General features: G+C 38.9%; 1 protein-coding gene across 1 annotated transcript in view; it reads right to left on the bottom strand.

Moving 5' to 3' along the window:
- Positions 1 to 3,008, bottom strand: part of SYT4 (synaptotagmin 4) — a 15,216-nt gene extending 12,208 nt beyond the window's left edge. The window contains exon 1 of the mRNA XM_014308290.2: positions 2,906 to 3,008. Coding sequence (XP_014163765.1) covers positions 2,906 to 3,008 — 103 coding nt within the window. The remainder of the gene's footprint in view (positions 1 to 2,905) is intronic.
- Between the last annotated feature and the right edge of the window lie 13,665 nt (positions 3,009 to 16,673).

The following is a 16,673-nucleotide window of genomic DNA, read 5'->3' on the forward strand; positions in this document are numbered from 1 at the left end:
CTCCCCCCCTCCCCAGCCACCACACCCTCCCTCCCTTCCTCTCTGTCTCTCTCTCTCCCTTCGTACACCCTCCTCCTCCCCCTCTCCCCGTCCCTGTCTTGGGATTGAACATGCACTCATCGATTATTTTAACTGCCTTGCTGCAGGTTATGAGCTCCCCCACACATCCCTCCACCGGACACAGACAGTGAAATGGCAATGTCTGTGATTCAGAGCACCCTCTGAAAGACATGGGTGTGCCCCTTGTGCCAGAGAAAGATGTATTCATTTGCTTAATTAACTATGAGCTGTGCATGTTACAGCGACAACGTGAAAGAGTTGCCAACCTGAGAGAGTCCAGACACCTCGGCTCCAGCTGCAGGGCACACGATTTTCCTATGACTGACGTGATGAATTTACTGAATTTGAGTCACAAAAACTCCGGATGTGACTTGTCCTTGTGCCTCCTCCCTGCTTCCTCCCAACATCCACCCCCACATAAACATTCAGCCCCCAGTTTGGAAATCCTCTTGATCTTCCTGCAGGTCTGGGAAAGAGATGACTTTACTTCTAGATTTTACTGGTTTAGATGTCTTGTCTCTCAGTGTGAACTGAGAATGTGATGGGGAGACAGGGAAAGTGTGGCAGAGAGGAGGAATGTGGGGGGAGCAGGACAAGAAAGCAGGGCTGCCTATAGCTAGAATGTCTACAGTGTATAATAAACCAAGCTAACTCCTTGTCAAACAGAGCTGCAAAAGCCAGCACCTGGCATCTGACTCCTCCTGGATTCAGATGGAATTATAGCAGCCAGGTTTGGAGCTAATTCTTCTGCATAAATGGGAAACAGGTGTTGTTGCTTCTCTAAATAATAAAATCCATATGCAGACATTGTCTGGCATGACCTTACTCCATGGTCAGCCACTTGGAAGCTAGTATGTCTTGCCCCATTTCAAAGCACATTCTTCCTTCTCAGTGAATTCAGTGAAGCTCCTGGGATTTTAGAAAAATTAAAGTAGGAAGACAATGGAATCATAGATTATCTTGAGTTCGAAGGGACCTGTAAAGACCATCAAAGTCCAACTCCTGGCCCTGTGAAGAACACACCAAGAATGCCACTGTGTGCCTGAAAGCATTGTCAAAATGCTTCTTGAACTCTGACAGGTTTGGTTCTGTGACTACTGCCCTGAGGAGCCTGTTGCAGTGCCCAACCACTATTTGGGGGAAGAGCCTTTTCCAAATATCCAGTGTAAACCTCCATGACTGAGCTTCAAGCCATTCCCTCATGTCCTGTCACTGCTCAACACAGAGAAGAGACCAGTGCTGGCCCCTCTGGTCCCTTTTCATGGCACTGCTTTCCAGGATCCATTCCCCACTCTCTCCATACAACCAGGGTTGCCCTATCATGGGTGCAAATATGGCACTTTCCCTTGCTGAACTTCATACAGCTGGTGATTTCCCATCTCTTTAATTTGTCAAGGTCTCTCTTCAGGGCCTCTCTGCCCTTGAGGGAGTCAAAAGCTCCTCCCAATTTAGTATAATTGGCAAACTTTGCCTCCCTTCCTGTCAACATGGCAAGCCGGTGTAAAATCACAGCTGAATTAAGTGCCTGGCATATCTTGGGTCCTGAGAATCCACTGGTTAATATTGTTTTTGTTTAACTGCTTCTGCTATAACTTCAGCAACTGGGCCTCAGTATACAGATCCAAAACTCTTGCAGGAACAGCTGCACCCACTACCCTAATCATCATTAGATTCCAGTCCTTTTAATGAAGTGCAGAGTATAGCTTGTCATTGCTGTTCCTCTTACAAACACCTGGAGTATAATTAATTTGGATATAAGAAGGCTGGAGAAAGTGTTGAAGAGCTCTTTTTTTGGTGTGCTTTGGCAGCACAATTTGATTTGGAATCTTTGGATTCATGTGTTGGCACAAATCTAGAATCCAAAAACTAAACTTGCTCAAAATGTGTAGACACTTAAAGTAATCACATTTGATTTTGGACTACATTCCAAGTATAAGAACCTCCAGACTTGACTGAAATAAGCAAAATCCTAAAAAAAAATTGTAGTTAAACATGTATAACTGGATAATTGGATTATTATAAATGTCTGGACTTTAAAAACAAAGGACTGAGAATCAATATATAGTATATCTGGGCAGTGCATTTATCCTATGTGAGCTGGGATAGGCTGAGCATAAATATTATGTTGACACTTGAATTATTGTCAGTAATTATTGAATCTTTTTATTTTTCCTTTATTTTTTTCCAGTAAACCCCAAGACATCCTTTGTCAAAATATACAACATTTAGAGACCACACGGAATTATAAAAATGATTGATTCTGGTTTTCTTCTGTTTAGTTTCTCGTACGTCCCAGGGATATATAAAAAGCTTTTACACAATATGTACTTTATTTTAATAATTCACAGGGATAATTCCCTTTAGCATTCAGTGTTTTATTACCTTCTTTTGTTTTTCTTTTCTGGGACAATGCAGATGAAATGGGGAAGATATGTGTCCTTTTATTTCTTTTTTTTTTTTTTCTTTTCAGAAATTCGTGACAGCTCGTGGTAAGTTTTAGACACCAGTTTAGACTTGAGTGGTGTTGTGTGCTGTACAAACATAGAGTAGAGAGCCTTTCCTTTCATCTCAGTTTTGTGCATGTGTATCACTTTAATGAAGGTAACATAAAAAAGGTTTCACGACAGCAAGTCTCTGTCTGTAGAAACTTGGAGCTGCCAAGACTGTGTATATACAGAAGCACGTGTAAACACATCTATAGATATGAAAAAAAAAGTAATTTTATCTCTTTATTGCTTTGGTCAGTGAAATAGCAAATAAATATTTTTTTTACGTCACACATGAACCCTCTGTATTTAATACAGGACTCCACTTAATGGAACAGAGTGTTCATCACGGAAAATACTTGAGGGGGAGGTGGAGCCCTGAGCTGCTGACACATCCCGAGACAGACACACGTTTGCTGCCTGCGTTGTGCAAGCACCATCTAGTGTACGTCTCAGAGCCATCAGCGCTGGATGACGAACCTGCTCCCCTGTAGGTGCTACAAGCACAAGGATACATAACCAGCCCACTGCTGATTCATTGCACTTCTGGCAAGTGTCCAGAGAGAATATCACATGAACCCTGTGTGTTTCTTAACCAATTAAATGATGGCCTTTCTGTCCTGCAAAACAGTAATGACTCCTCATTTCTGCAGCTGTAAGTTCTTCACATTTCCCTCTGTTCTAAGGCAGCATTGTATATATTCCCTTCACACAGTTTGCAACAGGCTCTTCAGTAAAATCTCAGGCTAGGAACTCGCTGCCCAGGTAAAATTCCCTTCCTTTCTCCTGCAAACACTGATCTCAAATACTTCCAGCTCAGAGACAGAACATTAAAAGGAGCTGAATGAGATTTTGCCTGCACTGAATCAAAATGGATTGATCATCTGGAAAATATCACAGTATGTGATCTGGCTGGCTGTATCACAACAGGACCTTCTGTGGTCTGAAAACCAGATTACTGGTGCACATGCATGCGCAGAGCATCCTCCTGCTACTCCAAGAAGAGGGAGTGTGGTTGCTAAGTGGCAGAGATTGTACACTTCCCAAAGCAGAGAGTCCCCAAACACCACATAGGGCTGGAAAAAGTGGCCCCCCACCTGCAAATTAATTGGCACTCTTTTTCAGGTCCCCACACCTATGTGCGAGGAAAACATAATCATTTCCATTTAAGAAAAAAAACCCACAAGAAGTTATTTCGAACAAGTGTCCCTCCAATCCCTCCCAGCCCCCCAAAGTCAGCCAACACTTAAAATTCAGAGATTGATGTCTGTGAGGTGAAGCTGGGAAAGTAGCCTTTTTCCATCTCTGTAGAATGTTTCCCTGGAGCTTAAAGACAGTTTCACATTTTCAAAAACAGCATATAATTTTGAGTTCTGCTGTTGCTAGGTGCCAAACTACAGATATTAATTAATACTATTCAGCACCTATGAAAATCAAGCCCTCCAGCCATGCTTACAAAATAAAACCTCAGCAAGAATACCAATATCAGTCCCTGGTTTTGGGAAGTGAAGAACATTCAACACTCTGAAAGTCAAACAATTTCAAAGGGCTCTACAAAGGATTTAGGTAGTCATACTCTGCTTAATTTCCACTTCACCTAGCTCTACAATTAGACAGTAGAAAGGGGCCAGCATCCCTCCCTGTCTCATCTCTCAGCCTTTGACACTTAAATGCCTAAAGGCAACTTTTTGAATGCCACACACACACAACCCTGGACTTATCACCTCAAGACTCACCTTGCAGCCTATTTGGCCCTATGACATATTTCCCTAGGTTGTTACTGAATTAATCTTCATGCATTTTAATGTTCAGTGCTAGAGTGAAATACTTCAGCATGGTTCCAGTCTCTGCTGCAGAATGGTGTATTTACCTGGGGTGTATTTATCAGTCTGTAGATACCAGTAGTATCCATGCCTACACTGGACACCAGAGAGCTTCTGAAATGGCACAAGAGGTACAGATTTTGGTAACTGACTCTTCCTCTAGCACATCCACTGAATTTCAGGCCTATAAATCTAGAGATGGACTTTTCCTTCTCTGGGATTTGGTTGAATTGCTTCTGAACTTGTGTCTAGAGTCAACTAAAAGCCCTAACCTTTCACAGAGAACTGGTGAATACAAGGATGAGCAGGACACCTCCTCAGGCCTGGAGCGGCAGCAGAGGGTGGGGTAGAGGTGCCTGCTACAATGGTTGGTCTAGACAACCTGCCTCAAATTTCATTATACTCTGTCATTTAAGCAGCTGAGCAATCCCCTAGCTCATATACAGATGTGTAGAAGTGTGCATTAATGCTTTCACCATGAGATTCAGTCATGCCCCAGGGATGGCTGGAGTAGATTGCCCAGGGAAGTTGTGGATGCCCCAAACCTGGGAGTCTTCAATGCCAGGTTGGATGAAATTTGAAATGATAGTTTTGGGTCTGACCTCCATTCCTAAGGCTATGTGGGGAGTCTATGGTTGCATTTTCTCATTAGAAAGAAAACAAACCAAGTATTTTTTTTTCTCCATAATGGCACTGTGTAGACCAGTGTCTTGATAGAATTTGTAAGACTGAGTGAAGGGTATAATTTCAATCATTTAGCAGTGATTTTTATATTGAGGAAGAAACATTAGTTATTTGATTTTTGGCAAGGTTCTTCCATGGAAAAGCAGTATTTCCAAGTCTTCAGATTTGGGGCAGCTTGCACAATGTTTTGCTGAGAATACAACAAAATTAATTTAGTTTTCCTTTTTTTCATTTTAAGATATCTCTGCACTTCTACATAGTGGATGAAGAAAGGGAAAAAGAAAAGCACTTACTGGTGCCACTAATTTTTTTTCAGATTGATTTCAATCCATACGTACTGGAACTCACAACTCTATCCAAAGGGCCTCAAAATCAGGTCTCTGGGGCTTACTGGCACATTTGTGTTATGAGGTGTCAAGAAGCACACCTTGGTTTTGGAGGCAGCAGCTACTAATAGGTCCTATGACATTTCTTACTTTATTTATTTTTTATTTTTAAGACACATTTTTCCAGGAAATATATCATGTCAATTGACAGTTTAACTTTGTTAACAGCTAGATTCTGCTGGTTTTAATGTGTTAAGGTTCATGTCTGAGCTGGTAAAACTATTGTGCCTGTATCTATTTTATAGGCTCTGCAGTCTAGGTGAGTCAGAACAACTCTCACACTTTCAGCCAGGTCTATAAATACCTCAGCAGATAGAATACTCTTTCATATTAGTAACCTCTGCCTGCAGAGGAAAAGAAAATTTCATTTCCTCTTCAAGTAAAGGTTTTGATAACAACAGTGCTGAAAATAGGACGCAGAATCAGAATCATATTTTTGTCATGGATCTCTTTTGCCTGTTACTTAGCAGTTGAAGTATAACTCAAATCAAGAAAAAATGTTTTGTTAGAGAAGGATAGGCTGAGATTTTAGAGAAGTATTATGGTATTAGAAGGCTCAAATTAATTTTAAGTTCTTACCTAATTCATTCAGATTTCTTTAGAAATTTCATCCTTAGTTAAAACCAGGCCTTTAATTTTTTTATTTAATTAATAAATATAACGACTGAAAACTATGCAAACCCAGGTGTTTAAGGCTTAAATCTCACCTAACTCCAGTTTTATGAACTTTAATATAAAATTCAAACCTTCAGGTCTCTGATGGACTTATGTTTAAGACTGTGAACCTCTTGAGAAACCTTAGAATAATAATAAGGACTTCCTGTAAGATATTTTCTTTTCAGGCCACACTGAAAAATGCTTGCCCTGGTATGTGAAGAAGTGAGGCAATTAGTTCCTTAGTACTTGTTTTCTATCCATTCCTCAGACATGACTGATGGAGCAGGCACCAGAAAAAAAGCATCTAGAGAGCCCCATTTCCCTCTAGGACATCAGAGGTTGGAGCATTCCACCATGACCAGGTTCAAATCTTTCACGTGCTCCTATTTCTTGTGGAAATATCCTGAGCAACACTCTTTAAATCTAGAAACATTATCTAATGATATTTTTTCAGTGTAATAATATACTGGGTCAGAAAATATGCAGCATGAACACATGAACACAGGGTTTAGATCAATCCTCTAAGGATGGAGATGCATTTTTTCATTTTCATTCCAAGCCGTTCTCTGTCATAGCACCAATGGCAGCTGAATATTACATGTGCAAATGCTTCTCTCTGGCAGAAGGTTCAATTTTTAAAAGCTCAAACATTGGAGAAATTCTCTGAAACTCAGACTAGAGGCTCTGACTACAGAGGGCATTTAGCAGGGGCAACTAATGCAATTTATACCACTTTCACTCTTAAGATCACTCTTTGTCTTGGCTTCAAGGATTACCTGGTACAATTCAGCAAAGGTATTGCTGTTAACATTTACAGAGTTTAATTGTGGAAATGCTGCAACACTTACTATTCTGCACAGATGAAACACTCATAAGACACAGGAAACTGGAGTCACAGCAAAAAAGGAGAGGAAGGGAAGAAGAAAGAGGGGTTTTATCTTTAAAAAACCTGTAAAAATCCATTTCTACGAGTAAATATTTGATCCCAAACATTATGCAATAGTGTGTCTTCATCAGATGTGAAAGCTCTGACTGAATTTCTTAAAGCTAACGTACCTCAATTTAAGAATACAAATTAATATTTCAATGTGAGGAGCTTAGTTTTTAAAGATCAAATACTCCCAAAATTCATTGAAAATCTGATACCATACTGTTACATATTGCTCTCTATTCCAAGTGATGTTTCCCTGACACAGTGTGTGCTCTTCGGGGAAGAGTAACACATCAAATAAAAAATTGAAAAACAGTGTCAGTAAAATCTTAATTTTTAAGGTAGGGTGGGACTTCTGGAACCACTACAGAAATAAATGGAAATTGTAGATGAAAACCAAGTGCACCATCCAGATGAAAGCATTTATGAGAAGTACTTTCATTTAACTAAATATAGCATTAGGATCTCTGAGCCAAATTATTTCTACATCAGTGCTATGAAGATTAAAGTATATGAGCTCAAGTGATCATCTTGGAACTCTTTGTTTTTAATCCATGTGAATCTGCCAAATGATGAGGTGTTCAATTCTTCCTTGCTGAAAGAAAGAAAGAGAGAAAGAAAAGAAAGAAAGAAAGAAAAAGAAAAAGAAAAAGAAAAAGAAAAAGAAAGAAAGAAACCTTCCTCTTCCTCCCTCCCTTATGCCTCTTTTTCTTCCCACTATACATCCCATAGACTGGTGGGTCCAAATCATTCACATATTAACCAGTAATAGATAGAAATGAGGATTTACTCTTCAATACATCTGTAGAATTCTCTGAAATGTGTACTATGATAAAATCTGAAGCCTGAAATTGGACAAATTTCACTGCAAACTAATTCAAAAGCAGAACACAAGGAGGTGGGGGGGAAGGAAAGAAAAGGGGAAAAGAGGTTGTTCAGCTCTGTAGCACAGCAAGGATGAAAAAATTAATAATGTAGTGATGCAAGAGGCTAACAATCCAAGAGAGGAATCTACAACTACAATTCTGCTCCACTGAATTTCTGCTTAATATGGTATGCATCACATCTCAAGAGCTGCTTTTGTTAGGGATTCTTGAGAACATGAAGAGTTCTTGATACAGCTTTCACATCATGCAGATAAGTTTAAAAGAGCCAACTGCTGTAATAATAAAAAAAGAAAATAAAAAGATGAAGACAGACAAAATAGGAAAGGAACATTCCACACATTTTTTGTTGAAATCTAGACAGAGGTTGAATTGCTGAAAATTATAATCAATGTTATTTTCCAGTATTTTCTCGCAAGATTTTGGGTTAAGAAAGTAATTATCTCAGATACAAAGACATATTGTTAGAAAAAAGAACAATGCATTTCATTTAATTAAAAAAGAAGTAGCAGAAACAAGTATACATTTTTTTTTTATTTTCATAGGTAGCAGATTAAAAATATCTTCCACTGTCATGCTTTCTAATGATGCCCAGTGGGCCATCTATTTTATGATTCTGACAGTTACTAACATCTTGATGAGAGAGATCTAAACTCTCCTAAATTTTTCAGTATTAAAGATAACAATACAAAGATATTTTTGAATTTTCTCATTAGATCATAAGAATTGGAAATATTCATAGGCTCACCCAGGTTCCCTGAATTCTTTCCAATGGGATTAATACAAATAGATCCTATATTAATAGAATTTAGTGAGGAAAATTTTTAATATTCCTCTTGGACTTTAACTAGTAGGTACACAGAAGTCTCTTAGAAAACCTTGCTCATTACTGTACAATATTCAGACCTGTTGGAGTCTGGATTATCTACAGTGGATTTGCTTGTCTTGTGCATGTTTATACCCTTCAAAGTACTTTATGAGATTACATCAACCCACAGGAACTTCAGCTCGTTCTAGGTGCTGCAAGATGTCCCACAAACTGACACTCTAAGAAAAGACCAATATTTCAGTGGAATGAACTAGCTGAAAAAACACAACAGACATTTTGATTACAGGCATCAAATATGATGATAGAAAACACAGCAATCAAAAGCTGTAATTAAGTATATGACACATATTGAGGATTACACATCAGTACAAAACCACCTTGGCCTTCCAGCCTCATTTTACTTGCTTGGCTCTTTCATGGAAAGCTTCACTTTCCAATTAAAGTAATGGAAGCTTGTTCTCTGCCTAATTGGCCATCTGTACATGAATTCAGCTTGGCATGGTTTCCCTAAGGAAATTCAATAGAAACTGGGTTGTCTCTATCTTTCTGGAAAACAACGTGACACAAAAAATGTACTTCCTGTTGCTCATAATGGAAGTCTTTCCCTCAGCGATCTCCTCTTTCCAATGGCAATCCAGTTAAACAAATGAAAAATGACAGCACAATTGTCTAATGTAAAGTCTGTTTACAGAGGTGGATGTGACAGCAGCATGCAGTATTTGAACACCCACAGGAAACTTGAAACAAAAAGTATTCTTAGAATAAATTAAATGCAAGCATGTGACCATGGATTGGTACTCCTAGATGATATAAATACTAACTGGAGAGAATTAACTTTACGGAAGTCACAGGAGTGAAAATCATGACAAGGGGCATGAGGAAGACGGAGGAGTGAAGCTGTGCTTAGAATTTGGCTGTATGATGTGGTGAAAACAGAAAGGATTCTCACAGTTGTGAGTCTTACACCAGCAGATAGTCACAATCTCCATCTGGCACCATTATGGCTGACTGTGATACTACTGACACCATTTCCAGCCCACCACCAAGCTATGGAATGGTTTTCTTTGAGGACTAGTTAAATACTTTGTTTTTGAGAAATGACTAGAAACTAAAAATCAAAGCACATGTTCAGAATCTGCTAATTCCTAATATCTTACTAAGGATTGCCACTTCACCAAGGTAGCAAGTAGTTAAAAGTAAACATGTTTTTGCAGAACTGTCTTTCTATACTTCTGCTTCTAAATATCACCCAAATGTCACTTCAAGCACCCAACATGTTTTCTTAAATGTCTGCAAGAAAAATTCAGGCTATGAGTCTGCCTTAATTCAGTGTCCCACACCAGTCCCAGAGGGCTCGTGTTTTCTGAATTCTTAGTACTATATCATAGTTTATGTGTTTTTAAAGCACAAGCCCTAGTTACTTCAGCCTGGTTGTCAGAGCTCAGTTCCACTGCATTTTGTGTTTGAAATCATACTTGGATGATTGAAGTGATGTATCCACCATCACATAAGAAAGCTGTGGTAAATTCAATGAGGAAATTCTCTGGGGCAGCAATCAAATTTCTTAATGCTAAAAGTGTCCAGCATTTTAGTTTGATTTCCTAAGGGGGCAAACCTGATGTGATGGCATCATTTCTGTCTCTGTGACTGATTCTTTCTGTTGGTCCTCTTTCTCACAATAACTCTGGATCCCTCTGGCTAATATCAGCCAAACTGGAGAAAGGAGAAGAAATCTTAAATATTTTAAAGTACGCGCAGATGCCAACTCAGTGGTTGAGAGGCAAATAACCAATCATACCATTCACTGTGCTCCCTGTAGTACCTCTTGTCCAACAGACAGGCCAAAAAGAAACAGGAACTTGGAAAATTCTAGGGAAGGGTTTGGGAAGGAGGTAGATGGGCTCTGGCAAGAAGGGTGCTTAGGGAAGAAATGGCAAAGGTTTTGTGAAGGAGGAGACAAAAGTTCTGCCTTGCATTCTGAAGGAGAAATCTTTATTAACTTGTCATATCTTTTAACTCATAAGAATGGAGCTCTAGAATGAGTGGCCAGAGAGAGGTAGCAGGGCAGGCAGTGAGGAAAAAACTGGATAATAAACTTACCCATTTTCAGAAATTACAAAATTCACCTGTCTGCTGTCACTAGAGATGTTCCAAGCACAGAAAGAGGAGGGAAACAGATTTTGTGCTTCATTGCACATTAGGAAAAGGATTTGCCCCCAAGTGGACTTTTTCTCACTAAGAGTATGTCCAATATGTATGAAATCTGTTTATCAAAGCTTTCATGCTATCTATTCCTCATGTTTTTCTTCAGGTCTACAAACGTGTGAGTTCACTTTACAGCCCTCAATAATTCTGTTTACAAGCTCACTAGTCATTAGTCTATCCATCCATTGCAAACAGGACTTCATTTAAGTTACCAAATTATATTTTTTCCTTCTCAGTGTAGTACTTTGTTTACTATTTATTCCCCTTTCATCTTTTGAGGTGGAATGTTACTAACAGCAGTCTGCATTATTCCATGAGCCCGATCCCTAGGATACATCAGGTTTCTGGAACAGATAGGGAACCCATGTACATAATTCCATCATTAAATAATGCCCAGGGAGGGACTGAATTTAAGTGGCTCAGTTGGTTTGCTAACGCCACATCCCTGCCAAATGCACAGCCTGTATTACAACACACAGATGTAAAAAGAAAATTATTGCATTATTATGGTTTTAACTGTGAGTTTTCTGGGAACAAAACAGAATATTATTTTTCTAGTTTGCTTATAATAGGAGGTATGTGAGCTGTTTTGCTAAAAAATTTCAACAATATTTTGAGTGGTCTAGTTATATGTACGGTCTGTGCACAAAGCACCATATGTACATAGAATTTTCCTATCCACTGAATTATGGGCTTGTAAAGTTGTGAGCAGCTGTGAACAAGGTCTTAAAATGAGTAATGTCAACTCAACTTTTTAGCAGGTTGTTAAGGTGTTCTGGACAATAATATCAGTTTATTAGAAAATGTGGCAATTAATTTGGCAAATTTTTCCTGATATTTTGTTTGTTTGTTTGTATAGTAGAGCTATTGCACAGCAGTACAACAATTCAAGCTAACAGCAAACAACATCTGATTGAAGATTTCTAGTTTTATTAACTGTGTGATGATACATGCTACATTTTGGGCACTTTCCTTTTCCAAGTACTTTGTGAACATTAACCCTGAACTCTACCAGTAACACATAAAGATGCGTCAATGAGTCAGCTTTCTTCAACATAAATGTCATTTTCAACATCCTAGAAACCTGAGACATGCATGACACAGCACTTAGAAGAGACCTCTGCTTTTTTGGAGTGAAGCTGGAGGCATAGGTACATTAACATCTTGTACATCTAGAATGACAAATGACAATTTGGCAATTATGGTTAAGTACCCACATTGTGTCAAGCAATAAAATTAAATTATCCTGTATCCTGAGCAACAGCAGCTTCTTTCAGAAATGCATTTCACTGTAGAAACAAGTGCTGATTTGCACTGGTCATCTTAGGAGCTGAACTGATTTTTCAAAAAAATGACAGTTTTGTTCTGATAACAAAACCTGTGGAAGAGAACCTAAGTGATTGGAAGTGTGAGTTGAGTAAAAGAACTTTAAGTGATGTACTTTTATGACATCTTTTAGCCAGTGTCTCGGACTGAAAGTCACCTTCTGATTTCCACAGTGTACAGTGGTGAAGCATCTATAAAATATCATGACTCACACTAGACTTCAGGCACACTATTTTTCCAAATGCTTCCCTAGAGCTAGCACTTCTGGGACTCCATTACCAACAGATAAACTAGTTTTAAGAGCTGTTCTGCAAACAGAATGGGGCCTTTCAAAGCCTAATAAAACTCATTCTCTTTCAGTAACTTCTGTCCAACAAGACTCTCTTCCCAATTTGTACCTTCTCAGAACTATTCAGTGGCAGCTTATCAAAGCAAAACAAAAGAAAGAGAAAGCAGTATAAAGTACAGGATTGCTCAGTGAGGGAACTGTCTTACATTTATGAAGTTAATATGAATTTGAATGTGACTCACTTCTAGATGCAGATTTCAAAAGGACAATCTAGCTTGTACTTGCAAATGAAATAAACTGTAGCCAAGGAATATTTGAGTGGTTTGAAATCTTCTCATGCTGATCAGCAGTCACAGAAAAAAGCTTATGGGATTCTGGAAACAGAGGAAAACAGTCTCAAAGATCTGGAACAAAGAGATGAATAATGTCTGAACAGGGGCATCAAAGGATCTGCACTTTGAAAATGTGATATTTGTGACAATACTACAGTGACCTCAGTGGCTGGAGTGGAGAGAGTGAATCACCAGAGATGTCTCATCATCATCATCATCATCATCATCATCACACCTCTGTTTGAGAGTGTGCCAATCCTTTGTGCAGGACGGCAGCATGACTAATGGCAATCATCATAAGAAAATATGTCATCACCTTGTGCAGCCTGCCAAAGGGTAAACACAGCTACAAAGAGCACTTTTATTTTTTTTTTTTTCCCTGCACACCTCTTGAAGATTGTATTCTATTTAAAGAGAGTGAGAATGACCTTGGGGACACAGTTTTGGAAAAGATCGTGCCTGCCACAGACTGATTAAGAAGTGTAAGGTTGCATTCAAACTTGGATTTTCAAGTGGCTCTCATGCAAACTTCAGTGTACCCCACCGTTTTCATTTGATCTTTTCTGAATAGATGGAAATTATTTTGTGTTTTCTTCAGGTCTGTTGGGAGATGCTATCTTTTTGCTCAATGTGCAACATAATATATCATATATAAATTAATATAAGCTACTTTTTGTTAGTCATCAGAAATGAAAATGTTCCTTCTATTTACTAGGAATCTTATTTGTTCTGGGTATCCGTTGATATTTATGGAATCAATATGTAATTTGGTATCAGTGTATTTAATCATAATCAGCCTGAGTGCACTGTTTAGCTGAACATATAAAATGTACTATGATGACTTTAAAATGTTTAATTTAAGAATCTCTGCCTCTGTGCATATGAATCAGAGACCTGTGTTTAATTATTGATAGCAATTAGAGCACAGAAGCAGACAAACAGCATCTGGTGACAGGAATAATTTCACAGCCTAGCCCATATCCAGAGTCTCGTTTGGAACCAACATAAATGCATCACAGATTGATTCCTTGCAATCTATGAATTCATACTGTGGTTTCTAAACAACCCTTTGGAACCTGTCTCTCGTTTTAGAAGTCCTGATAGGTTTATACATCTATGTGTGGAACAGATGTGGCACAGGGGTACAGTTGGTCAGGTTTCTTAATGTAATCAGAATCAGAAAATTATACCTAACTACTTCTCTATTTTCACTCATGCTGTCTTGTGAATGCTAAAACTTTAATTATGTATAGGAATTTGAATCTCAGATTTAGGGAATTAAAGCATAAAACCATTCTGGTAAATGCTAAATGTGAATTTTTAAGAGAAAATTGCCAAATACTGCAAACTAAGTTACAAACTATTTTAAGAGAAAAGGTTTTGATTCTGTAAGTACTGAAACCTAAAGAAACCTCTTAAATAAAGAACTTACATCATAGCTAAATTGCCTATGATTCACAGGGTCACATTGCCTGTCAACCGTGTATAACCCCAAAAAAAATGCTACACTTTTCAAAAGATGTCACGAAACTGAAAACTTCAGATCATTAAATAAATATATAATTTGTCTACACTGGCTATAATCTAATAAATTAAAGTGGCCATCAAGTTTTTATGACAATTTGTCAATCCTCAAATATCCTCAAGGAGGCCCAGACCCCTTTGAGAGTGAACAAAAAGTTGTTCTTTTGAGCAGCTCTTAGAAAGGTCACTTGAGTATTCATGGACAACAGGCCAAGAAACCCCACGAGAACCAAGAAAATAAACCACGTGTTTTTCCACTAGTGCTAACAAGCTTCTTTTGGTCAGTCTGAAATGGAGGCAATTTCCCCCACATCAGCCCTCCCAGTGCTGTGCTGTGCGCTGGTAACTGGAAAAGTATTGATGACACAGAATTGCTTTGGCTACTCTGAGCAGTGCTGGCAGTGACATCTCTCCAACATTCTCCCTCTCCCACCAGGCTGGAGGTGGGTAAGATCCTGGGAGAAGACCCAGTCAGGAATGCTGACCCAACTGACCCCTCGGTTTCAGCTCAGCAATAGAAGTTTATTCTCTTAAAAGAGAATAAGGATTCATCCCTTATTACAGCATTTGTTGTCTGGAGTAGCTGCCACGCATGCGGAATCCTGGGAAGCTGCTGGACATCCCTGCTGAAGATAACAGAGAATAAATCTTTTGCCTTCCTTTGCTTTCAACTGTAGCTTCTGTTTTATTAAACTGCCTTTAACTTGACTCACATATTTTTTTTTCAACATATTTTCTCCTCTCTGGACAGATGTGGAAGGGAGTGATGGAGCAGCTGATTGGGCACTCCATCTGCGGCCAAGCCACCAGAGAAATGACCAGGTAAAAATCTGCTGTGTCTTTCAAGGAGAATCAAGCTCCCCACCATAATGGGTCTGCATTATACAGAAACACTCACCATGCAAGAATTTTCATCACACGGAAGTTGTCTTCAGAGTCTAGGCAAGGTTTTGAAGTGGTTGTTAAAATTCATCAAAACCATTAGGGCTTACACCAGAGTGTTTCTTCTCCCTCATACATGCTGAGACATACTGTCACCTGTGCTGGTTTTACTAATCATCTTGCTTAATCTCCCTGAACATTGGTTCAGAGGTCAGGCTTTGAGAAGCTGTCATTCTATATCACTCTCCTTTGTAGGCAAGCAGGTAGAAAGGAAAAACAGGAATTTATTATTTTAAGTAAAACTGCACAGAATGCAAGAACAGCACAGAATTATTTTTTTCCATTAAACAAGATGGAAAGAGGTAAAGAATTGTGACTCATGGACTGGCACTGCCTTCCAGTCAGAGCTAAGAAAAATTATTAGTCTGAGTCAAAAAATATAAATATTAATGTGATGTCAAAAGGGTGGTCAAAAGACTGGATCAGCTCTCTTATTAAGAAAGGCTGAGAAGCTTGAGGTTGTTGAGCCAGGAAAAGAGGATGCACCAGGGAAATCTTCTGGTGGTCTTCCAGTACCTAAAGAGGCACAGAAAAGATGGGGAGGGACTTTTCACAAGGGTATGGAGTGACAGAATATGTAGTGATGACTCTAAACTGACGGAGTCTCTGTTGAGACTAAATACTAAGAAGAAATTCTTCCCTGTGAGGATGGTGAGGCCCTGGCAGAGGTTGCCCAGAGCAGCTGTGGCTGGCCCTCTCTGGAAAAGTCCCCGGCCAAGTTTGGAGCAGCCTAGGATAGTGGAAGGTGTCCCTGCCCAAAGCAGGGGGTGAATCTGGAAGATCCATGTGGCCCCTTTTAACCTCAACAATTTTATGATTCTATAAAATATGTATTGTTCTTGTTGAAACCATGGTTGTTCTACTTTACCAGAAGAAATATAAATGAAACTACTTTTGTTTTTCACTCTTATGGGGAGGGGAATGGAGAGAGAAGATGAAGTTATCCTTACAACGTCTTTAGAAGAAAAATCACAGAGTCTAAAGGACCCATTTATGTGGTGGCAAACACATCAGCAGTGTATTCTTCTCTCTGCAGAAGGGAGACAACTCTTAGAATCACTGTGCATTGAGTCGCCACCACAAAGCTGAGGTGTCCTGAGCCTCTGCATAAGGTTTAAACAAAAACAAAATTTTTCTAATATTTTAATGGCTTACACGAGGAGGAAAGAAAGGAAATGAATATTCTTCTATCAAGATAAAGGAGATACAACTTATTTGATTTGGGCGGTAAGCAGTGCTATGTCAGATAAAGATGTAGTTCAGATAAATGGATAAATAGGTATATTTGGAAAGAAATTAAAGAAATGGTAGACAG

This window comes from Geospiza fortis, unplaced genomic scaffold (genome assembly GCF_000277835.1).
Source record: "Geospiza fortis unplaced genomic scaffold, GeoFor_1.0 scaffold488, whole genome shotgun sequence".
NCBI lineage: Eukaryota > Metazoa > Chordata > Aves > Passeriformes > Thraupidae > Geospiza > Geospiza fortis.